Genomic DNA, 25,686 nt, shown 5'->3' with positions numbered 1-25,686 from the left:
ATGAGTAAAAATGGGTTAGTTTAAGTTATAGAGCTAGTGGGACAAGCCTAAGGTATCAGCCAAGGTTTCACAACTAATAAAGTCTCTGTGCCATGATTTGGGAGCTGGCAGGTGGGACAAAGAAAGCCCAACAGCACTCTCTTCAACTGTGGAAGGATATTGGTTATCAACAAATGTCACTCCATGGGTTGTGTTTCAGGACGACTCGGCTTGAAGATTTTGAACTTAGGCGGCAGCAATACGGCAGATGATGGCATAAGCAGTCACTTCAAACAAGTCACTTCAGGACTCCTTAAGACATGGTGCTTCTTCAGAGAGTTCTGAATAATCGATAAAAATTCCTAACTTTTCTATAGCCCATTGTGAAAAGTACCATAGAGTATGTATACTCCACATGAATTATTAAAAAAAAGCAATAGCAACTTTGCATGGGTCTTTGAAAGAAGAGATGTGTGTGGTTGTTTGGGTTTTGTTTGTTTTGTTGTTGTTTTGTTTTTCTTCTTCAGAAGGGAAATGCGAAGCTGTTTTCAAAACACAGTTATCCAGGAGGCAAGATGGAAGGCAGGAGAGGAGTAGTCCATTTGGTCTCTGCACCCCGCCTGCTTCTTCTCTAAGCACAGGACCAGCACCTTGAGTGATTAGCAGTGTCCGCATGCCTGCTTCCCAGCTCAGTGGATTCCTTCTGGGTTCTTTCCAGGGCTAACTGGATTCCTTCTGTGGCCAGGCTGCTCTTTCTGCTCTTGCTTTTCTACTTCAAACTAAGATAAACTACAAAGCATGGATGTGAAAAATGAAACCAGGCCAGGTTTGGTGGCTCATGCATGCTTGTAATCTCAGCACTCAGGAGGGAGGGGATCAGGAGTTCAAGGCCAGGCTTGGCTACAGAGTGAGTTTCAGAACAGCATAGCAAATATCCTGTCTTGAGAAACCCAGGAGGAGAGGGAAGGGGAGAGGGTAGGTAGGAGCAAGGCTCTCAGAGAACCCCAGGAGCCCTGGTGGACACACAAAGAAACTAGTAAGATAGAAAAGTCCCACCAAGCCTCCAGTGACACACAGTTACTCAGAAAAACCAAGGAAGCACACAGTTAGCTGCTGCAGGGCCGGCACCATCAAAAGAGCTTGTGCCTTGGTGCATAATCATCTGGGGAATGGGGAACTGCCGCCACAGCAATCCTAACATCTGAACAATGATCTCCCCAGAACCCTGCACCCCTCATATATTTAAAGCAGTTAGTGGGGGGCCGGGGAGCTGGATTTAACACATGGATAATTTCTAAAGTCTTTGGCATTGCCAACTGGAGAGTCTGCAGTCATTTTTTGAATATTTTCCAGTTGGGTATTTTGTTTTTACTATATTTAAGCATTTCCTGATTTTCTCTGCTTCTGTTCCTTGTCACCCACCCACTCAGCTATTCTCGTTGACGCTGATGCCTACAGGAGACGTGAGCAGCAAAGACAGGGAGAAGCCAAGGCAGGAGTTAGAGATGCAGGAAGGTTCTGCGGAGCCCCAGCTCTAGCCATTCTGGACAGAGCACGGCACATACCTGCGGAGAGACTGCAGGAAGACATCTCCTCCCACCATGTCAATGGCCACATTCACCCCACCGCTGCCCACCAGCCTCTTCACGGCCTCCTTCAGGCTGTCCTGGCTGTAGTTCACGCTGGACTGTGCACCCCTCTGCATCGCCAGCTTGCACTTCTCGTCGCTGCCAGCTGCAGCTATGACCTGAGTGAAAACACAAGGTTTCCAACGGTCCAGATCATGTCTTAGGAGGGGTACGTCCTACCAACCCAAACTCCAGCCAAAGCGCTTCTCAAGGGACGCCTCCTGCCCAAGCACTGGCCTTGGTCCCAACACTGACAGCACCTCACAGGCCCCTCCACGTACCATAAGTTCTGAGGTCGACAGTTCGAGGAACCCCACATGTTTGTTAGACGGTTTAAAAAGCAATAAAAGTTTTCTCCAACTCCAAATGAAAACCACCATTTAATGAGCACCCACCATGAGCCACACAGTAAGAACACAAGCTGGACATCACACTTGGAGTCAAGAAAGCTAGATGCAGCGCATGGCAGGGAAGGAGAGAGGCTCCACAGGCACAAACCAGAGATAGCCAGTCTAGATCTTGAAGGTCAGGAAAGAATCCCCAGAGGGTGAACATACACCAGCGGGAATTCCTGAAGTCAGACAGACCAGGGTTCAAATCCTGGCTCTTCTACTCACCAGCTGAGTCACCTTGGACAAATTTCTCAGGAAGAACTAACGACACATCGTGTTGCTATTTTTCAGGCACTATTCTAAACGCCTTACGTGTAGTAATAACTCATTTATTCATGATGGCTCAATGAAACACACACCATTAGCTCTATGTTATTGATGAAGAAACTGAGGCAAGTTAAGAGATGTTAAGTAAATTATCCAAGGAAGACCACACAGCTGAGACCCAAATCCAGGTAACTCACTTAACCAGGCTCTACATGCTTAACCTCCACACTGCCTGGCAGCTTCTCCGGGTCTCAGCTACCTCAAATCAGTCAAAGAAAACTTATTTATACAGGTAAGTGGAACCCTGAATACAAAGCCCCTCCCTGCCCCTCCCCCCCGCCGTAAGTTGCAGCCATGGTCAGACACACGTAATCGCTTCCTCTATTTAAACTTCAGAGGAACGTTATGGGGAAGGCATACTGCTGCCACTCCATTACTGCCGAGGCGCAGGCTCACAGAGATTAAGCAATCAAGCCAGGGTCACCCAAGCCGTGGTTGGCAGAAGAACACTGCAAAGCCAGTACTGCCTTACTCCAAAGTGCATGCTTTTTCTGCTTTATCATCCTCGGGGAAAACCATGCCTAAGGTTAAGGCCCAAGACAGAGGACACAGGTGTGTGGCAAGTCCAGGATCTGGAAAGACCCAAAGCTGCAAGTACTGAAGTGTCACCTAGAGGTGCCTTGTCAGTGAGAACACCACAAAGTCCAAGGTGATGTTCAGAATCTGCACTTGTGGAGCCTGAAGGCGATTTTGGTGTGACTGTTAGTTGGGGACCTTTTCTTGTTATTTTAAAGAGGGTGGCTTTCCTGGTCTCTTTGAGACAGGATATTGCTATGCACTGCAGGCTGGATGCTAGCTCTCCATTCTCTTCCCCAGTCTTCTGATTCCGGGTATAATGGGAATATGCCACTACCCCTGGGTATAAAGCTTAATTTTCTCTTTTTTTTTTTTTCCATTTTTATGGTGCTAGGGATTGAGCCCCAGGCCTTACACATGCCAACCAATTGCTATACCACTGTGTTAGGCCTGCTAAGCCATGCCTGCATTTTGACTCCAGCCTGTCTCACGAGCACAGGTGTGGAACTATCTATTTGCGGTATCTTGACGGCACTCAAAAGACTTTCAGATTTAAGTACTGCAAGTGGGGATGTTTGCGTTAGGGATATTGCACTACTTCTTACCCATGAGGATGCAGTGTAGACTCCATCACAGCGGTACGTACCTATAAATCCATCTGTCTAGTAGGCTGAAGCAGGAGAATCAAGAGTCTGAAGTCAGTCTAGGTGATGGAGTAATACTCAGTCTCACTATTATTGCCTCATTCTACTGACCACTTTCAACTATTTGTAAACTCATTTCAGCATTATTATGTAGTATGTGTGATGGTTAAATTCTCTTTGAGTTAGATATGCCAGCTTCTTTATAAATTGCAGATCTCTGTGAGTTCAAGGCCAGCCTGGTCTACAGATTGAGTTCCAGGACAGCCAGGGCTACACAGAGAAATCATGTCTCAAAAAAAAGAAAACAAAAAAATTGTACTCAGATACTGAAGAACATCAGTGCCTATAAAGGATTCCAAACTCACCCGTTATAACCATTTGGAACTGAAAGCTACTTCCAAGTGCTCACTAGCATACCCCTTAGAACAGCACAGTTTATGAGGGCTATTTCCACACAGGACCATGGTGAGTAGACACCAGACTAGGACCAGGTAGCTGATCCCATGTACAAATTGTCACCAGGTCTCAGTGAGGCATGCAGTAAATGACTTTCTTTCTTTCTTGATCTGTGAGGTAGAGATAATAAACAGTTAAAGAGCTCATTTCCCAGGGGTAGCATGAGGATCAAGTTCAGATAATTGCTTCGGAGGCACTCTGGAAGGAGTACGCAACACTGTGGAGAGAAGGTGTGATCAAATGCCCTCTGCCAAGTAGGGTAAATGGAAACATTTTTCACTTTTGTTTTCATTTACTTATATTTTAAAGTACTTTCTGCTCCAAAAGAAAACAGAGCTCAGATGAATTTTAATATCTGAATTGAAGCAAATTTTTCTATTGAATCTCTTAGAACTAAATAAGTAGTATAATTTTTATCTTCTTAAGAAATGCTAAACAGACATGATCTCTCCCCCTAAGAGAGCTAAAAGCCCTTTCTGATAACATGAAATGTGCTAATATTCCATAAGCAACCTCGAATCCCTAAGGTTGTTCTCAGATCTCACATCTCTTTTCACAAGGAAACCGAGGTGAGAAAGGAGAGATGCCACCCGAGGCACCAAACACCATCAACTTCTGTTTCTAGGCTCAGACTCACCATCCTAGCCCCATGAGCCAGAGGAACCTTGCACTCAAAGTGGCCAAAACAGCTCTCCATTTCCTCCTGCGCTCTCCGTCTCAATAAATAGCAATTCCAAAAGTTAACTTGGCTTCTCTCTTCCCACTCAATGTCTAACAATAACAAGACTCATTAAAGAAACGTACTGACACACCATACTTCTGATAGGCATGATGCACATAGACTCTCAATATTCCCAGCAGCTCTAGGGAAGCAACATCTTACAAATGAGGCAATGGATGCTCTTAAGCTGGAAGCAGAGCTGGGATGTGAACCTCCCTGCAATACATTTAAAGCCTTCCTCTGACTGGTAGGATGCTCTCTGGTCTTTGAAATCTCTATTTTTTTTCCCACTTCAGTGATCTCAACTGCCTTGGTCCAGGTATCATAACCTCTAGCCTAGATAAGGCACCCGCCCCTCTGTCTCCATCACCTCTAATCTTACCTCCATCCCTCATCCCACAGCCACCACAATGAACTTGAAATGCAAAGGCACTGCAGGGAATGGTAGTGAGGGCCTGCAATTCCAGCAAAGCAGGAGAACCCCAGCTGCAAGCCAGTCTAGACCACACACCGTAAGGTCTTGCCTCAAACAAAACAAAACTAAAAGTGAGGATAATAATGTCATTTTCCTACTTTAAATTCTCAATAACCCCCTCCCCCAATAGTCTGCAATAAACATTTAAATATTTCAGGTATGAAAAAGGCCTTTGTGATCCCATCATGCCTGACTAGTGTCACCTCTTCCCCATTCCACTGCAGTCCTTTCCCTGCATGCATGGTGCTTCTTCCTTTTTCTTGGTCTTCAACCATGTTGTCCCACCACTAAAATGGCCTTAACCTGCCCTCACCTTCTTCTGTTCAACTGATACCCATCCTTCAGAGGTCATCTGAAATGTCTATTTCCTCATAGAAGTCTTTCTCTGGCCCCTGCAGCCCCAGAGAGGCACCTGTAGAGACTTTTATTCATTCCTTCATTACTTGACTCAGGAAATATACTATATACTTGACTATATACTATATTCCAGGTACCATGATAGCTGCTGGGACTAGTTATGAACCATGCAGACATTTCCCTTGCCTTCATGAGGATTACAGCCCAGGAGAAGGGAAGACATTGACCCACAATGGCCCAGATACGAAGCCATCACACAGTGAGGTATGTACTGAGAAACAGAAGCATAGGGTAGTACGAGATCATACAGAAGTAGTAGGGAGGAAAGACTGACCTAGCCTGAGGACAGAGATACTGCCCTGAAGAGGTGACATGAGATTGAATCTGAGTAAGAGGGAGACAGTTTGGAGCACTACAGGGAGAGAAAAGAGCATCTGCAGAGGCCTTGGTGGGAGGCAGCCCTTGCCAGGTTCCAGTACCTGAAGGGCCAAGTGGTGCACTGCTAGGTCTCCCCTTAGCAGGAAGGCGCCCAGATGGCAAGACTGTACTCTAAGTACTGTCTGTCCCCAGTGCCCTTCCCATGATACTTGATAAAGGAATTAATGTAGTGTATGCCTAAACACTGGAGTTAGTTTGAATGGGGACTCGAACATGCAAATACCTTGGCCCGGAGAACGTTTGTCGCCACATCTATCACTGCAAGGCCTGTGGCTCCAGCGGCTGCTGTCACTAAAACAGTCTCTCTGTGCCAAGGGAAGATGAACATTACTGCAGAAACCTTCAGAGCTCACCCTGGTAAGATTCCAGAGACACAGACGAGAGCATTGTAAAGCAAGAATGTTAGAGACCCTTTCATTCAAGCCTTCATGTAAATCTATTCTCCAGCCTTGAGGGGTGGTATACGCCCATGACTTCAGGATCAATGCTAACTCTGTCCCCAGTTCTGAGGACTTTCCAGGAAAAAGATCTCTCAATCTCTCTAGACAGCCTCTCTCTCACAGCAGTAGCAACTGTTCCTCTGAGCAACCATACCACTTCGTGCTTCAGAAATCTCAGCCTGTAACTATTCTCAACTAAACACTGCCTGATTCTAGAAGGCAGTGGTCATGGACCAGCCACTGTTCAGCCGAAGCTACCACTTGGAGCAACCCTGAAGGCCAGCTCTCTGAACAGATTGAGAGCCAGTTTCCCAAGTCCAGGGAAGATTTCCGAACTTTTAAGTTTAGAATATCCATAACCAGGCAGTGGTGGCATACAACTTTAATCCCAGCATTCATGAGGCAGAGGCAGACAGATCTCTGTGAGTTCAAGGCCAGCCTGGTCTACAGAATGAATTCCAGGACAGCCAGAGTAACACAGAGAAACCTTGTCTTGAAAACAAAATATAAATAAATAAATAGTAAAATAAAATATCCTACTTGGCATAACCAATCAAACCTCATAGAAACACAAACTACAAGCTCACACAGGAAGTGAGTTTAAATAAACCAACTTCTGCCTAGGAATGATGGTAGAGGCCTATGATCCCAGCGCTCAGAAGGCTGAGAATGAAGCCCTTGAATTTGAAGCTAACCTGGGCTATATAAGTTATCCCTGGCCAGCCTGGGCTACACAGCAAGACCCTGTCTCAAAAATCAGAAAATAAAATAAAATAAACCACTCTGTAAACTTGAAGTACTCCTATGAAGTGATCCTCACAAGGGTCAGGTTCAAGAGAACTGCCTCTCCTAATTTCCATAGTCCAAGTTCTACCATGCTGAGGCAAAAAGATAGCCCACAGCCAGTCCCCAGTATCAAGAGATTTCCTCTCCTCTGCCTTTCCTCAACTTAAAGGAACTTGAGCTGAAGAGAAACAAGGTGGGGGGAGGGGAGAGAAAACAAGAGGGGGGGAGGTGAGGGAAAGAGAGGAAGGATAATGCTGTCTTGTTTAGGGTTTGCTTCCGGCTCTGAACCAAGGTCTCATGTGGCTCACACCAGCATCTAACTCACTCTGCAACGAGGACAGCCTTGGGTTCCTAATCCTCCTGCCTCTCTTCCCGAATGCTAGGAACACCAAGTGCACCACCAGGCTGGCTTCAGACAAGGTCCTGTCAGGTATTTCTAATATCAGAAAAAGGTACCACCTAGCCCTCTGCCTCCTACATAGTCCTTACCCAGGCTGGGTGCGGGCCCGATGCTCTAGAGCCAAAATAGCTGTGCCGTAAGATACTGGTAGGACTGCAGCATCTTGTAGAGAGACGTTTTCTGGAATCCGCCACAGGGTCTACACAAAGAAATAACAGCAATATTTGGCAGACATATGTACCTGGCTACGGAGGCTGCTCAATAAACATGATTTGATTGGGTGAGTAATTTGCAATGGGAAACACATGTCTATCATCACCTATTAAGGAGTACAGATCAGGACCAAGCAAGCCGGGGTGAGTTTAGGACTCAGGTGTATCAGACTTCAAACCCCTAAGCCTGGCATCTGCTCAAAAACGGAACCAATTGAGGGCGAACAGACTCCGGGTTACTGTAGGGGGGGTCACAGGTGAATTGTACTCTAGTGAAGTCGGATGGGAGTCTTATAACACGGCCCCACTAGGGGATGGGAGTCTTATAACACGGCCCCACTAGGGGGCACCATTCACATCCTGCTCACCCCATACAGGGCTACCCTGGCTGGCTCTGTTCCCAGTGCAGACCACTTCCATAAGCTTTACAGGAAAACAGACCCATGATATCCAACTCAATGCACCAAACCAGTTTTTCAACTACAACTCACTAAATAGGGTCCAAATGAATGGCCAGCCAATTGCTCAGGCACTGGAAAAAAACAAAAAACAAAAAACTCTATACAAACAAAACTCTGTGCAAGGGCTGTCACACCAATATAGAAGTTTAGCATTTGAAAAAAAAAAAAAACTGCTTGGCTAGAAGATATAATATAAGGATATAATATATATGGAGGGTGGTGTGAGGAAGAGACACAGAAACTAAAAAGAACAAAGGAAAAGAAGAAATCTATGTGTCCATCAGTGCTGAGAGGCAGACATACCTTCTGGTCGGTGATACACTCTTCAGCCATAGCATTGAAGTTACTCACTCCAATAACTCGATCTCCCTGGGGGTGGGGAGGTGAGAACATACATTCAAAGACATGGCCTTGCATTCCAAGACACACATCTCTGACCCATAAGACACAGCTTGGCCTTAACATCTATTCAGAGTTCATTTCTAGTTTAAAGACAAAACAGCAATTCTCTCAATACTGCCACCAGGCTCCCAAGGCAATATGAGCACATTTTACAGAACAGGGAGCTGGGGAAGGAAACCTTGGTAGGAATTAGAATCCTTGTGACTACTTTCACTTGAGACTCAAACTTAAAAATCTTTTATCCAAAAAAATAAAATAAAAATAAAAATAAATTCTTTATTCTTTCAGTAACTGAAGACCAAGTGTTGTCTTATATTCATAATAAAGAGTTTAATGAAGCCACCAAGACCCCCACCTCTTCATTCAGAATTCGTTCTTTCCCTTCTGTCTTGAATTCCCTTGGTCACATGGCAAAGGCCAGGAGAAGGAAGACCTTCTGGGTACAAATGAAATTTGCACATCTTTCACAGCTACACACACATTCTGGGGTTTTAACCAATTTACCTTTTTCACAGTGGTGACATCTGTTCCTGTCTCCAGGACAGCCCCAGAAAACTCTATTCCTGGAACATTTAAATATTAGGTTACCTTTGAAGCCCAGCATCCTGGAGATAGGAAAACTCTGATCAAGAGGGCGCCTCATCTGCTCTTGGGAGTGACTAAGTTTTGAATGCCCATTGTTTTAACTCAAAACACAGGATAATGAGCATAAGATTTCATGGTCACAACACTAAGTTATGGCTGTCCCGCTCTTGACCTAGATATTTTCAAGAATATCCAAAAGCACAGAGACTCACAGGTACACAGGTACTTTTGACCCTGATCCCTGGGCCATTGGGCTCCTACACAACCCCAACTACAATGATCATCAAATTTTGTTTATCTGCTGCCATGTCTCCTTTGCTGAACTACAAGGAGGTCCTCAGAGACATGACCTATGTTTATTCAGACAGTACTCAGCTCAATAGGAGGAATTAGTGTCATCCACCCTTTCCCCATCTACCTCTGAAATTTTTTTCTTTTTATTTATTTATTTGGATTTTTGTTTGTTTGTTGTTTTGGGTTTTTGTTTGTTTGTTTTTTGTGGGTTTTTTGGTTTTTTTTTTTTTTTTTGGTTGGTTGGTTGATTTTTTTTTTTTGAGACAGTTTCTCTGTGTAGCCCTGGCTGTCCTGGAACTCACTTTGTAGGCCAGGATGGCCTTGAACTCACAGAGATCCACCTCCCGAATGCTGGGATTAAAGGCATGCACCACCACTGCCTGGCCACTTCTGAAAGTTCTGAACCTAATAGCGATGCATTTCCTACTTTTTCTGCCAGGGGAATAACTTAATTGTGACATCTTCCTCTGGTCTATTCTTTCAGCAAATACAAACAGAAGGAAATGGTTCCTGGCATTAAGACACAACCAAAAACCCCAACATAACAGTTGTGTCGCAATCATGGAATCACTAATCTTTATATTTATCAATATAGAATATGCATTGCTCCAAACACACTAAGCTCTACTTAGATCTCCTTAAATAAAGTCCAACAACAAAAACCAGTTATTTATCCATGTATTAAAGGCCTAAAACTAACCAGACAGAGCATAATAGAAATCAGAGAGCGGACTGCTAAGACACGTCTAAACTTTTCCCTTCCTCTTCTTCCTTTTGAACCTTCAGCATTAGTTCCTTTGGGTTTGGGCAGATGAGGGTGCAGGTCTTAGCTGCAAGCATGTTTGTGATCCCTCAGTGGAAAAATAAAACCGAGGCAACAGCAAGAAGACAAAGGAGCAACTAGGGTTAACAGAACAGAATTCTGGTGAACACAACAATGTGTAAACAGTTGCCCATTTACTCATTTAAAAGTAGTTAGCGAGTGTCCTCAGCTAGCTGCGGCTGTCAACTTGACACAGCCCAGAAGTATCTGAGGGAGTCTCAACTAGGGGACTGCCTCAGTCAGATCTGTCTGTGGGCGTGTCTGTGGGGCATTTTCTTGATTGCTAACTGATGTGGAAGAGTCCAGCCCACTGTGAGTGGTACCATCTCTGGGCAGATGGGCCTGGGCAATAGAAGAAGGATAGCTGAACATGCTTCGGTTCCTGCCCTGACTTCCCTCCGTGATGGAAGTGTAAGCCAAATAACCCTTTCCTCCCCAAGTTGATTTTGGTCAGGGCTTTATCACAGCAACGGAAAATCTAACTACACCACTGAGTGTCATCTATAAGCCAGGACAGTGCTAAGCTGGGGATACAATATTGGGACTAACAAGCCTGCACAGGGAGGGTCATGAGGGAGTGACTCTAACAGTGATGGTGGCATACGTAACAGAAACCTCACTGGTCAAGCCCGGCAGAGGGTGGGCAGGAGTGTCTGAGACGATAAATGAGGCTCTGAAAAACCTCAGAATCTTCTTTTCCTGGAATAGTCTTGTGGTCCCCCATACTCACCAGGTATAAAGGGAAGAGGGGGTTTTTCCTGATACTGACCACGACAGACCAGAATATCGGCAAAGTTAATGCCACAGAAGTGAACATCAACTCTGACCTGCAAAGGACACACAGAACAACAAAACAGAGACAAAGTTCATTCGATAATAATTAATCCAAAAAGGGTTACTGAATGAATGACAACCATAGGCCAGGTACTGAACAAGGAACCAGAGTGTCATAAGGCAAAAAGCACTAAAGTGTCAGCCTTTGTGGACCTAAAAGTATAATAGAGAAGGCACCAACTAAATAATAATGAAGCCATACGTGGTCTTGTCATTCAGTCAGAATCTCATGCTGTAGCCCAGGCTGGCTTCAAACTTGAAATCTTCCCAGAATTATAAACCTGAACTACTATGCCTGGCTCATATGTGTTGAATTATAACTCAACATCAAGTATTAAAGATGGGGAAAAGCACATAATGAGGGTGTGTGACCCCTTGGAGAATGCCACGAAAAACTAGGAACATAACCCTTGAGCTAATAAAAGTAAAGAGTTAATGATTCAGACTCGCAAGTAAAAGTTTGGCACAAATAAAAGCAATGACACATAGCCGGCCGGTGGTGGCTCACACCTTTAATCCCAGCACTCGGGAGGAAGAGTCAGGTGATCTCTGTTAGTTCAAGGCCAGCTCTGTCTACAGAGCGAGATCCAGGACAGGCACTAAAGCTACACAGAGAAACCCTGTCTCAAGGGGGGGGGAAAAGCAAATCCCCTGTATCAGAGACAAAAGAAAAACCCATGAGCCTAGAAGATGAGGAAGAGAAAGAACAGGGCAGCGGGGAGAGTGAGAGAACTCCACTGCACCAAGATTCGCAGGTATGAACTTAGGACCTTGGCCTTCATACTAGGAACAACAGGATGCCACTGAGGGGGTCTAAGCACAGACAACTATGGTCCAGACTTGAGCTGGAATCCTGGAGGACAGCCTAGAGCCCTGTCTTCTATGCTCTCGGCAAAGCCATCACTGAGACAACTGCAACCACAAGGCCAGGGTTTCTTTAAAACAGTGGTTCTCAACCTTCCTAATGCTGCAACCCTTTAATACAGTTCCTCATGTGGTGGTGACCCCCCCCCAACCACAAAACTGTTTCATTTCTACTTCATAACTATAATTTTGCTGCTGTTATGAATCATAATGTAAATATCTGCTATGTGGGAGATCTGACATGTGACCCCTCTGAAAAGGGGTCGCCGCAGCTCACAGGTTGAGAACCACTGCTCTAGGCCTTTGGAGGAGCCAGTGAGTCTCAAAAGGTGGTTGGTCCTGGACCATCCTTGGTACCCCCTGGGGATTTCTTAGAAACTCAAACTTCACCATGGGTGGAGGCATGTGCCTTTAATGAAAGCACCGAGAAGACAGAGCTAGACAGATCTCTGTAAGTTCCAGGCCAGCCTGATGTCCATGGTGAATTCCAGGCCAGCCAGAGATACATAGTGAGACTGTCTAAAAGATAAAAGAAAGCAAGTAAGAAACTCAAACTTTTAAGCCACACCCCATGCTGAATCACACAGGAAGTCAAAGCTCAGCAGTCTGTTTGAACAGGCCCACATGACTCTGGTTCTCACTAGAGAACACATCCCAACAGGAGTTGGAATCCCAGAAGATGGCAGTTGGAATTCCAAACCAATGAAATTCACTTGTTTAAGTTTAGTATAGTGGTGGTGGAATGGTTAGAAGCCATTTCGTATCTACAAAAATCATCCATTTCTCTATTCTTTTTGGTTTTCAAGACAGGGTTTCTCTGTGTAACAGCCCTGGCTGTCCCGGAACTCACTCTGTATACCAGGCTGGCTCCAACTCACAGAGATCAACCTGCCTCTGCCTCCCAAGTGCTGGGATTAAAGGTGTGCGCCACCACCGCCCACAACATTTCTCAATTCTTTAGGCAGGTGCCACATGCCAGGGTCCATTTCAAACTCCAGGGGTTTTAGGGCAAATAAAAATAACATAAATACAGCTCTCACAAGCTAACTCCTTACAATACAATATAGCAGAGCTAAGGTGCCCAACCCTCAGCCTTCGAAAATGGGAGTAGTTATTGACCAGTGGACAGCACTCCCATGTCAAGCCACTCCTTTCTGGTCTTAAGAACCATTTAGCTGAGAGTAGTGAGGCATTTCTGCACTCTGGAGGCTGATGTAAGATCTTGAGTTCAAGGTCAGCCTGAATTACATGGTGTGTTCAAAAAAGCACCAGTTCCCCCAGAAAGGATGATTCAAGATGAGCTCTGGGCACATGAATCCGGATAAGCAGAGTGGCTGCTATCACATGCTCTTCCAAATAATCCATTTTAACCACCGGCTCCATTTCGGTGACCTTTAGGGCTGCAGCTGCATTTCTGTCTCCCATCTGCGATCCCTAACGTGAAGACACTTGCCTACTCCGCCCTGTTTCTAGTTCTCATTCTGCATTATGTATTTGTCACATACTGTCACCGTGGTGGTCACTAGGCAAAGCCAAGGTGACTTTCACATATCTGGGTAAGAGCCTCAACAGGAAAAGAATCTCATCCCAAATTACTGCAAGACGGCAGAGGGGCCCAGGCATGTATTCATTGGAGTTTGGGAGAGAGGGAAGGACAGAGAATTTGATACTGCCGCTGAAGAGGGGCTAAGCAAAGAATAAGGGTCTTTTATCTGTATTGTTATGTAAAGTCGCGCATAAATCAGATGCTGTTTCTAAGGCAACTGCTCTGGAGCTTTCGAAAGGGGCCTATATGTGAGTTCTGAGAGACTGCTTCCTTGACACTTGTGGCCTTTCTGTGAACCATGAAAGGGCTTGACCTTCCAGCCCAGAGTAGGTGTGCACCCGTCTCCGGGTCACCCCTATGCTTGGGAACTAGGATCTTGACTGCAGCAGAAAGCCATCTAGGGCGTGGCCGAGATAGGCAGAGGTTTTGTACCACACGTGGAGGCATCCGGAGTCAGGCCTGTCACCCTACCTCTTGTGGCCCGACAGGGCGGGAGGCCACCTCTTCAGTGATCAGGGGATGCTTCAACTCGGCGCAGAGTGCGGCGCGGTAGTGCCGGCCTTGGCCCTGCGCCGCTCGCCTGCAAAGAAGATAAAAAGGGGCTGGTTTTCTCAGGCGTACCCGGGGGCCGGTACTGGGGGGGGGCTCTGGGGAAGAGTCGGGCTTGCACCTGCAGAGCCACACCGGAGGGAGGTGCCGTGCACACAGCCGCGCCGCCATGACCAGCAGAAAGTCGCGAGGGGCGTGGCCAGCGCGTGGCAGGAAGAGCCCGGAGGGAGAGCGGAAAGGCGTCCGAGGACGCGCCCCCGGCGACCCGGCGACCCAGCGGACCGGGTTCAGTCTGTCCGCACCGGGGACCGGCAGCCCCACCCTGCTTCTAAAGCTAGACCACGGGGCGCGCAGCCCCGGAGCCCGTCCTTGGTGCTGGAAAGCCAAAAGGAAGCATGAGGAAAAATGATTCGATTACCCCAGATTAACCTTTTTTTGAGACAGGGTCTCACTGTGTAGCGCTCGCTGGCCTGGAAGTCAACTGTGTTGAGCAGACAGACCTAGAACATGTGATCTTCATAACTCTATTTCCTGGGTACTGGGGCATGTTAAATCGGTGTTTGGCGGCCGGTGGTGGTGGTGGCGGCGGCGCACAATTTAATCCCAGCACTCAGGAGGCAGAGGCAGACAGACCTCTGAGTTAGAGGCCGGCCTGGTCTACAGAGTGAGTTCTAGGACAACCAGAGTTACACAGAGAAACCTTGTCTTGAAAAACAAAACAACAACAACAACAAAATCCATATTTGGCAACATTTCAGTAGTTGTTCTGGGGTTCTCTGTAAGAAGGAAGCCCTGAATGCGTAGGTGAACCTTTGATGTCTGCATTCGAAAACCTTGCTACTAATTTTCTCACACAAGATTAATTATGATAAAACTAAACTGTTACTAATGATCTGGTGTTAACTGATCCTAAGCAAATCCAAAGAGAGTGTCCAATTAAAACCAAGCCAGCTGGGCACAGGCCTGTAATCCCAGGACCCAGGAGACAGAGACAAGAAAATCAAACATTCGAGTCAGCCAGAGCTACGTAGTGAGACCCTGTCTCAAGTAAAATTAAAAATAAACTAACCTGGTGACAAATGCCTTTAATCCCATCACTCCGAAGGCAGAGATGGGTGAATCCCTGTAAATCTGAGGCCAGCCTGATCTATATAGCCAGTTTCTGGCCAGCCAGCGCTACATGGTTAAACCATGTCTCAAAATATCAATTAATGAAGAAAATAAAGTCAGGCTTAATGGTTTTCATGTTCCAAAGGCCTGCCTATATTAGGTTTAACATTTAGTAAATGTGATTCAGTGACCACATAATCCCTAGGTACATCGGTACACCCTGGGAGAACTAAAAACAGCATTATTATATATATGAAATATTATATAAAACCAGCCAGGAGTTGGCAAGATGGATGAATGGATAAAGGTGCTTGCTACCAAGATTGACAGCTGAATTCAACCCCCAGAACTCACAGGGTGGAAGAGAGAACCTACTCCCAAAAATTGTCCCCTGAACTCCAAATGCTGGCCTTATGACATATGTACACACACACACACAATAAATGTGTATATATTAAATATATATTTATTTGTTTTTATTAAATAATTGTATAAATAATCAAATAAATTATCTATTATATATTAAATATATATTACATATTAAAAATAAACTGATTAGACACACAACAGCAACCAAATACATACTAGCAATATATGAGAGGCATGTGATAAACTGGGAAGACTATCATTGGATTAATAGCATTTAATGACAGCATAGTGTCTTTGAAAGACATCTGGTCAAAGAGTATAGGTCACAGGTTGAAACCTAGTACTGCCACCTCTTTGACCACCTTCTTAATGGTTCTCACCCATTATTAACACTCCCATAAAAAGGAGGCATTGAATGTGAATGAACAACAATTGAATGAAGGGAAACCATAAAGCAAAAATGAAGTAAGAATGCATTTCTGAGATTATGACCTAAAGGCTTTGATGGTTGAGGAGCCCAAGACCAAATAACCACCTCAGGTGTACAGCAGAGGACACTGCCGTTATAATAGCACTCACTGGGAATTTTTAGCTCCCCATACACACAACAGAAGGGAAGCAATGTCCAGAATGTGAGATCTTAAAAAACCTGTGTTTCCGACAAGACAGATATGAAAGCACTTTGTAAACTGCTAATCACCAAGCATAGAAGATGAAACCAGGGGCTGGAGATGTAGCCCAGTGTCCCAGCACTTGCCTAGCATGCTGGAGGCCCTGGATTCAATCCTCAGCAACTTGAAAAAAAGGGAAAGAAGGCAGGAATTGTGGAGACATGCAATGCCACCCCCAAATGGTCATTCTTAGGTTGGTAGTGTAGCCCCCTGGTAGAGTACCAATCCAGCCTGCAAAGCCCTGAGCTTGGTTCCTAGCACTGGGGGTGGGGGGGGAATCTTAGTCGCCAGAAAACAGTCAACAACAAGAAATCTAATATTTACGATGTAACCAGAATTGTTTGTTCTGAGTATTAATTATTATTGCTCTGTAGATGAGCTGGCCTCAAGCTCGCAAGAGATCCAGCTGGTACCTCCAGGGTACTAGGGTTAAAGGTATACATCACCACACCCAGCCCTAGCAACCATTTCTTAATCTTGTTTATATTTAGAGTATTTGTATAATGCATGACACTTTTAAGCATTTAATAGATATGTATCCAATGAATTGTTGAATGAGAACTCAGTTAATCTAGCATTAGTTCTCCAGATAATTAGAAGTAACGTTAAGTGTTAAGTCTTTGATTTTTAATTAAGTGCTTTTATGGAAATTTTTCATGTGCAAGTATGTGAGAGTAGGAACATATGTGTGGTGTATGTTCCTGTATGTATAAGGGTGAACATGCCTATACTCATACAGAGACCAGAGGATGGTGTGTATGCTGATCTTCCACTTTCTGCCTTAGTCCTTCAAGGCAGGGTCTCTCACTGGCCCTAGAGGAGTTTGTAAGCAAACTCCAGGGATCCTCCTGTCTAGACCTCCTACAGCATGAGGTTCAAAGAAGTGCATATGACCACTTCTGACTTTTTTAGGAGGGTGTTGGGATTAAACTCATGCTTGTACAGCAAACACTTTTACTCATTGAGATATCACTCTAGCCCCAGAAAATGTTCTATTATTGTTTTTACAATATTCTGCCAACCCCAGAGAATATAAAGATCAACAAGTATAAGGAGATCTTTTGATACTGCATTCAACATTTATGAAACTATCTGAAGAAATTAGCAGACATCTATTTAAGGAGAGTCTTGGAAGGTATTGAAAGTATTTTAGGTAGTTGAGTTGATCTGAGCACTTATATGTAAAAAAAAGTTTCACATTTACAGAGAGCAGCCAGAAGGGTGGCAGGCTGTTTGATAGTAGTTACCATGGTAGCAAAAGAAACATCCAGCCTGCCCATCAAGGTGTTGCCACCACACCTTACTGTCTATTTTTAGCTATTGTTTCTGTTTGTCCTGGTTATTTGGTTTTATTTGGGAGTGAGGCAGAAAGAAGAAACAAGAAGAATAAAAATTGAGTCCTGTAGGAGATTAACATCAAGCAGCTAAATCCAAACCATCTCCAAAGGAAGTAGGAGATCCATCACTGGCCTGCAAATCAGCTTGAGGACTCATTAGGGAAATAAGAGAGTAACAGATGATTCTTCCTTCTGCTACAAGTCACATGGAGAGATAATATTTAACATCCAGGAGCTGCTGGAGGGCTGGGGGTGAAGAAGCAAGCCAAAGCTGGATACACAAACCTCTCTGTTTTCACAGAATAGTAGAGGAACAATATAAGCTCAATACAGGATGGTGCTGGAAATGTGCAAGAATCCTCCACAGTAAAAAGGTGCGATCCAATAACACTTCTCGAAAAGAGAGGCTATCTCTGCTGCCTCCAAGTTCACCTCCACATCTAGCACATAGCAGATACTCAGTGAATGTCAAGTGGGTGGAAAGCAAGGAGCTCTACAAGCTGTATAGGAAAGCTGCAGGCACCACATAACTGAAGCCACAAATCCCAAAGGTTTTTGTTTGTTTGTTAGAATTCATCTATTATTTGTTTGTGTGTGTGTGTGTGTGTGTGTGTGTGTGTGTGTGTGTGTGTGTCCATAAGTTTATGCACAACGCATGCGGGAATTCATGGAGGTCAGAAGAGGGAGTCAGATACCCTGGAACTGGAGTCAGCCACAGTTGTGAGCCCTGTAGTTGTTGGGGATGGAATTCTAAAAGAACAGTAAATGCTCCTAACTGCTGAACTATCGTTCCGGCCCCAGTTTTAAGGGCTCTTGCATACACTTACCTGAGTTTATGGCTGCTGGGCATAATTTGGTCTTCATGTAGTCTAGTTCAGCATTGCTATCACAGTTATCAGCTATCATCTTGTGGTGTCCTCCAAACCCCTTGAGATGTATGGGAAGAGTTTGCCTGTGCAGCACTCTCCCCTGGACGTTAACTCTGATTACTACAGGGTTGTGATGATGTATTATGTCCCCCAATATACTGTGTCTCCCAATAAAATTTACCTGAGGATGGGAGGAAAAAGTCAGCCACTATATAGAAGTCAGGCAATGGTAGCACACACCTTTAATCCTATCACTTGGCAGGCAGGGATCTGTCTGGATCTCTGTGAATTCAAGGCCACACTGGGAACAGAGCCAGGCATGGTGGCACATGCCTTAAATTCCAACACTAGTTAACCATGGAAGTCTGGGGGTCTGTACAGACAGACAGGAAGTGACAGAGCTGGGCAGGAAGAGGAAGTGATGTAGCTGGACAGAGAGAGCAAATCAGATGGCAGAACAGCAAGGCATATAGGCGTGGGTAGACAGGGAGTAGTTCGTCTTTGGAAGCTGCAGAGTTGGTGAGGTGAGGTTAGCTGTGGCTTTCCCTATTTCCCTGATCTTTCAGGTTTTCACCCCATATCTAGCTCCATGTTTTTTATTTATAAGACCATATAGAAACAGGGGAGTTAGCGTTCATCAACTTCAGAGATGTGCTTTACCATTGAGCTGAGTAATGGCCAGTAACTACTTCTCCATCCTAGGAATAACTGAAGGGCTTCTATACAAGTTATTTTCCCAACACCAATAGAATCAGGATTTCTGACCTGAGATGGAATTCAGGATAATCCCAGCACTTGGAAGGCAGAGGCAAGAGGATTTCTGTGAGTTCAAGGACAACCTGGACAGCCAGGAATGTAGAGAAACACTGTCTCAAAACATAATTGAAAGGTTTACAACACGCCCCCACGGTCGGCGTGTTCGCATATGCCTGGTGGACACTAACGCTTAGCCAGGTCCAGGTCAGGATAGCCATTTCCGGGTCAGGGCATCTCGCGTGACCAGGATGCCTGGCGGACCTGGACACTTCCGCCTAGCCAGTTCCAGGTCAGGATAGCCATTTCCGGGTCAGGGCATCTCACGTGACCAAGATCCGTGACATTCCATTGGCTACGTAGGCATGCAATGTGGCCACGTGATCTACACGCTTGAGTGTAGTAGTGACGCTGATCTGTCCATGCCCAGCCTTTAAAATCCGGCGCCATGTTCCCGGGTCCTTCTTCTTCTCCACACACGTGCTTCCTGCAGGCCTGTTCACTCTCTGCCCCTTTACCTTTAATAAAACTCTTATTAGCGGATTCTGTCGTGTTTCGTGACATTTCCTTGCAGGGTAAGAACACAGCGCAGCCGAAAAACTAACAATAATGACAACAAAAAGATAGTCTCACCAAATTACCTCATTTGTAAGAAACAGAGTAGGTGAGATGTGGCTCAAGGTCACATTGCTGGGTGGTGGTAGGGACAGCATTAGGATCAGCTACTTTTTCTACCAAGAAGGCTGGATCTCATTTCTCCACATGTACATCATCATCAACATCATCGTCGTCGCCATTGTCGTGGTCATCATCATCCTTACTTAGACTTTTAACAGGGCTTCGTAGGTTTCAAATCACTGTCACCCAAACAGCTTCATCATTAACAGTGAGAGTAATAACAATCAACGTTAGAATGAGCACTTGTTGGGTTCTCACAGCAGAGCAGTTACCAAGCGCTTTTGCATGATTTCATTAACCCTCCCAGTGGTCCTGTATATCAGGATACTAGCATACTATTTTTTTCCCCACTCCTTTATGGATCCCGAATATAGGCTGATGGGGTTTAAGAGGCTTGCCCAAGGCCACACATCTAGGAAACTGAGCAGTTTAGCATCGTCCTAATTGCCTGCTGCCAGAGTCCCTCTAACAGTCTCCAGCCACCCACTGTGCTTCCCCCAAATGCCCTCTGGAGTAGACAAAGAAGGTATTATACAATGCATTGTAAAGCCATGCTTTGCTTGGAGTTTTAAGCTTGGTTTTATAGGAATTTTACAGTCTCCCAGGCCCAGAAAAGAGAATAACTCCCTGAAGAAAAGAATACAGTGAAAGCAGCCTCCAGGGATGCCCGCAGTGGACGGACAAGAGCAGGAAGAAGTGCTAGCGTATAATTAGGAGCTACTACCCTGTTCCACAGAGCCATAAGCTTGAAAGTGCGGTGGTTTCACTTAAAAGTATACTGTGTAAGATTTAAAAGTGTGATTATGTAAAGCAGTCTTCACACACATACAGGGGTGCACAATGTGATTAATGTCTGACTGGGTTGCCTGGTTACAAGTTGTTACTTAAGCAGGTACCAGCAGGCATTAGGGCTAAATTCTTGGCATCTAGATAGAACCACTTAGAAGCAGTGATGACCCAAGATATGGTGACTCTCTCCCCTAAGCTAACCACCAGTATTTGATGAAAACAACTATTTTCCAACTTCAGCCATCATTATGGAACTAGTGAACAAATTTCCAAACCTTCTAGCAACTTCATGAAAGCTTTCCTTCCCACCTTCCCCAGGGAAGGGAAATTCTCCCTTTCTGCATGCCTCACCACCCCAAAGAAATTTATACAAACCTACATTAGTTCTCTAGTCTCATTGTTCAGGTTGGTATTCATCTCTTTATCTCCACGGCCAAGCTGTGAGAAATACAGATAATTCTAAGAATAGCTCAGTGAAGTAAAAGGAATTTGGGTTTTGGGATTTGTCACACCTGCGTTTGGTTCCTGGCTTAGTTATTTCCTCATTGTAATCTTGGAAAAGTTGCTTAATTTCTCGAAACTTCCACTTCCTCATACGTAGAGCAGGCTTAATTAAGTACGGCTGCCTCTGCCTCGGGTAGAGGTTGTGAGGATAACACACAAAAGCAAGTATACAACTGTATTCACTAAGAAGACACTCTTTACCCTTAAGAGTCTTAACCATCCAGCCTGGTGGTGGTGAGGCCAGCCTGGTCTACAGAATGAGTTCCAGGGCAGCCAGGGATACACAGAGAAACCTTGTCTCAAAATAACAAACAAACAAACAAAAAAATTGGCAACATCTAGCGAAATGAAGCACAAAGGTCTCTCATTTGTTCAATAATGGAGGGGTGCAATGGGGGCTGTGGGATCACAGAGGAAGGTTAACCCAGCCCTGCCAGAGACTATCACTTTAGGAAAGTTTTTAACAGTATTAGCCAGCCAGAAAACACAGCCAGGGTTGTCCTAGGTAAAGGACTGTATACAGGAGAATATGGCAAGTTCAAGATGGTCCAGATATGGTTTGAGCCAAAGAACAGTGAGATGGGTCTGGGATAGAAAGAGTGTAAATTTTAGAGTCAGGAGGCTAGGAACTCCAACTCCATTGCTTTTCAGTCCTACATCTCAACCAAATGACTTCTTCCTGAATCTCAGTTTCCCCATGTATGAAGTGACTGTGATTACAGATCTCATATATGTAAAATGCTTGGCACAGAGTATACATCTTTAAATTATTTTGATTGCCCTTTATCTCTGTTTATCTACAAAACTCTTGATGGTTGGCTTATAGTATACACACTTTTTCTTTCAAATCAGTGGAAACATAAATGGATGATGAATAGATTCACTTAACACTTATTTATTAAACACAACCATGTACCAGGCAGATGGGAACACAGCAGTGAACAAAACAGACAAAACTCTGCTCTGGTGGGACTTTCGGTTCCTAAATTGAGATGTAGGGGTGGCTCAAAAGTCTGTGAGAGGACAGTCTATGTGCCCCCCATCCCAGGCTCCCCAGTTCACTGATACAAATCTAATAAACTGGGAAAGCAAAGTTCCCGAGAGGTCTAGATGTTAATCCCACTTCCTAATAACAATGGGGAGGCTCCTGTCCTCTCCCTTAATCGCTTCTCGCTTATCAAGCCCCAGCTTCCTGTTGTGACCCAGGGGACCTAGTGAGTTGCGTTGTTTGGCAGGAAGAAATGTCAAGGAGGGCTCACACGGTTCTTGGGCTCTGATGCCTGAAGTGGTGGCAGGAGGAAATGGGAAACAGCACACACACACAAAAGGCCATCCACAGTGAGATTTGCCTATCTCAGCCTCCAAGAGATAAGCAAGCTCAAATGCCTTGTGAGGGTGCAGAGGGGTTGTTATTTCAACAGCAGGATAATCATACTTCACATGTTATGGTTATCTTTAAGAAAAGCCTTCACCACAGGAATCTCACTTAACCCTCAGACTGTACGAGGTAGGAATTAACCCCATTAATCCCACCTTGCCCTTGTAAACTGACTCCTCTTACCTCATTCCTTATCCCTCCCTGAGAAATCATAGCCATCTCCTCCCAGCCAAGACCGTTAAACTTGTCGAATACGCTTATTACTTCCACTTCCATTCACTCATCCCACTGTGCACCAACCCTAAGTGCCACTGAGATTGTTCTTGCTGTCCCCAGTGACGTCCTGTTTGTCCGGTCTTCACAGATACTTGTCAGCCTCTATCATGGCTGGCTTCTTGTAGCTTCTGAAGCCAATGGCTGCTTGTTCTCCTCAGCCTGCTTCTGTTCTGTCGTGGTTTCAGATTCTTCTGCTACCCTCGATGCTTTCCACCACAGAGGCCCACCTGTCTGTCTCCCCCTTTCCTTTCCTTACGTGAATTCTATCCCCTCAAAATCCTATTCCAGCTTCTGGTTTGAGCACTCTTTCCTGACCGTTGGTCTCATCACCTGTCACCTGCTCGCTCTTCTCAACCTCCAAGACATATCCCGGTCCCTTTCCGCGCTTTCACGTGACTGCTACATAGAGTCAATAAAGCACTTGGCGTCTTTTTTTTATGATATGCTAATGTTTCTTTAAGGTGGTGATTTCTCGGGTTTTGCATTCCGAGTACCTGGCTCTGTGCCTGGGACACGGCAGACACCGAGGCTTAGAGGTGTTTGGCAAATTCTCCAGACTGAAGCAGTTGGAGGGTGCAGCTAATTTGGTCTTCTGACTCTGGGTCTCAGCATGGAACACAGCAAGGTTGCAAGAATTTGATTCTCCATACCTAAGACACCTGTGAGCCTTGTGAATCAAGGGGCAAGGTGGTGGGGAGGATTTCCTCTTCCCCACAAACATTGCTCATTTACCAGGTGTGGAAGCTTTCGTATTTGTAGTCTTCCTTTCACACTTCCCAGGATAAGAGAAGAAAAAAAAAACACCTCCCATCTCTTCCTCCCAATAGACAGTCACCACCATCACTTCCTTTTGAGCCAGGAGGCAGGAAGCCTAGCTTAGTTCATGAAACTCCCAGTTAGCATTAGGTTTCCTCTCAGAAGAATGTGCTAGGGAAAGATCTAATAAGACTCTATCACCGAGTTAGCCATGGATACTCTCTACCATCCTGAATTAACATTCCAGGAAATGCACCCTCCCTGCCCCCTCCCCCCCAAAAAGGAAACTTGGCTTGCCCTGGGATAAACAAGCTTTCTAGAGAGAGACTCTGCAGCAGACAATGTGTGCCTTCGCCAATTACAAGCTCAAATTCCACCCAAATACACACAATCAAAGGCTTTACCAAGGCCATGATTACATGTACATGGCCCTCCTGCTGGTGGGGTAACATTTTAGTGCGGGCAGTGAAGCAAAAGAAAATGCCATCAAAGCGGGGAGGAAGGGACGGCTTGTTTGGAGTGGCAGGGTCTCTTTCCCACCTGATGACTCACTTCACCTTGTCATTTTAACGCCACAGTCTGGGAGGGAGAGAAGGAAACCGAGAGGAAAAGAGTGGGCTGTGTGTGCATGTAATTTGTTTCACCGTTCTAGACGGCTTTTTAATGAGCTTTCTCATTAAGGGCTCTGTGGGTCTATGCTTAAAGTTTTCCGGAAAAGCCGATTAGCAGGCTGAAATCAGATGGCACCTTCCCCGTCATGGCTTGTTTCCGAGGTACTGTAAGGGAGGGAGACTCTGTAAGAAGAGAGACTTGTCCTAGCAAATTTGAAACCAAATGACGTGACTTAGGCCAATCCCCATGAAAATACTAATGTTCATCAATTATTAGAATATCAGAGGCATCTGTGATAGCTTTGCTCTATTCAACTTGTTCCTGAGAACAGAGAGGATAACTGTCTTGTGCTATCCTAGCCCTCAGCTCATGTTTCCTGTAGGGCACGCATTATATTGCATCAAAAGATAAAGTGCCCTCTGGGCTCTGCCCTTGTAGTAAGATGGGCACCAAGTCTCAGCTGGCCCTCCTTTTTACTTCTAGGGCCCAATGCGGTGTGCAAATCTGGTGTTATGGCCCCTAAATATGATTTAACCATTGCACTAACTCAAGGAGGTGCCTCCGGCACATGAAAACTACATCAAAGATTTAGGCAAGTACTGAGCTGCACATCAGAGTACTTTATCAAGTTGCACGACTCCGAATACATTTTAATGTGCTGACAGCCCCTAAGTAAAGCAACAGCCTTTATTTAAAACTGTCCAGAGGAAGAAATGTATTGAGATTCAGAGAGACAATTGTTTTGTTGCTGTGACATGGTCTGTTGGGTTTCTGAGTATGAATGGGTCCTTTTCATAATAGAGAGATAGATGTGGCTTTTGCTTTGTTTGCCTCGCCAGTGAGTTTACTTAGCAGAATACAAGCACAGATGCATGAAAGTGAATCCTAGCTGGTGCCTATGCTTGAGCCAATTGTCCAGTATACCCTGCTTCTGCTTGGATGGTACAAAGAATGTTCTATTCCCAGTGATTCTAGAGACTTCCATATGATATATTCGTACACCCTGACACAATGTTGGTCATCGGCGTAAATATCATGGGGCATAAAACAAAGAGAGGGGCTGGAGCTGCCCCTGAATTCTGATTCATTGGGTTGGGTACAAACATTAAGAAAGGGTGGATGCGCCGGGCGGTGGTGGCGCACGCCTTTAATCCCAGCACTCGGGAGGCAGAGGCAGGCGGATCTCTGTGAGTTCGAGGCCAGCCTGGGCTACCAAGTGAGTTCCAGGAAAAGGCGCAAAGCTACACAGAGAAACCCTGTCTTGAAAAACCAAAAAAAAAAAAAAAAAAAAAGAAAGAAAAAAAAGAAAGGGTGGATGCAATCCTCCTTAAAATGTTTGCTGAGTGGTCCAGCTTCCCCCAAGTCTGGTGAAGAATAGTCTTGTATCCATGTCAAGGGCGATCTCTCTCTCTCTCTCTCTCTCTCTCTCTCTCTCTCTCTCTCCACACACACACA

At 45.2% G+C, this 25,686-nt stretch overlaps 1 protein-coding gene across 8 annotated transcripts in view; it reads right to left on the bottom strand.

The window, feature by feature from the left end:
• Positions 1-14,451, bottom strand: part of LOC128109843 (quinone oxidoreductase-like protein 2) — a 46,502-nt gene extending 32,051 nt beyond the window's left edge. For 4 of the 8 annotated variants that reach the window (XM_052737312.1, XM_052737313.1, XM_052737314.1 and 1 more), the window contains exons 1-8: positions 14,251-14,345; positions 14,052-14,160; positions 11,067-11,163; positions 9,139-9,197; positions 8,536-8,601; positions 7,649-7,758; positions 6,157-6,238; positions 1,545-1,726 (exon numbers count right to left, since the gene is read on the bottom strand). In XM_052737312.1, the coding sequence (XP_052593272.1) occupies positions 1,545-1,726; positions 6,157-6,238; positions 7,649-7,758; positions 8,536-8,601; positions 9,139-9,197; positions 11,067-11,163; positions 14,052-14,160; positions 14,251-14,300 (755 nt within the window). In that variant the 5' untranslated portion in view covers positions 14,301-14,345. Of the gene's footprint in view, positions 1-1,544; positions 1,727-6,156; positions 6,288-7,648; positions 7,759-8,535; positions 8,602-9,138; positions 9,198-11,066; positions 11,164-14,051; positions 14,161-14,250 lie in introns of those variants that run through there. The other 4 variants (XM_052737319.1, XM_052737317.1, XM_052737318.1 and 1 more) reach the window with 4 other exon arrangements.
• Positions 14,452-25,686: the final 11,235 nt, after the last annotated feature.

This window comes from Peromyscus californicus, unplaced genomic scaffold (assembly GCF_007827085.1).
Source record: "Peromyscus californicus insignis strain IS unplaced genomic scaffold, ASM782708v3 Scaffold_14__1_contigs__length_90479793_seg_2, whole genome shotgun sequence".
Taxonomy (NCBI): Eukaryota; Metazoa; Chordata; class Mammalia; order Rodentia; family Cricetidae; genus Peromyscus; species Peromyscus californicus.
The sequence above is the reverse complement of the archived record's forward strand: the minus strand, read 5'-3'. Positions and strand labels throughout refer to the sequence as shown.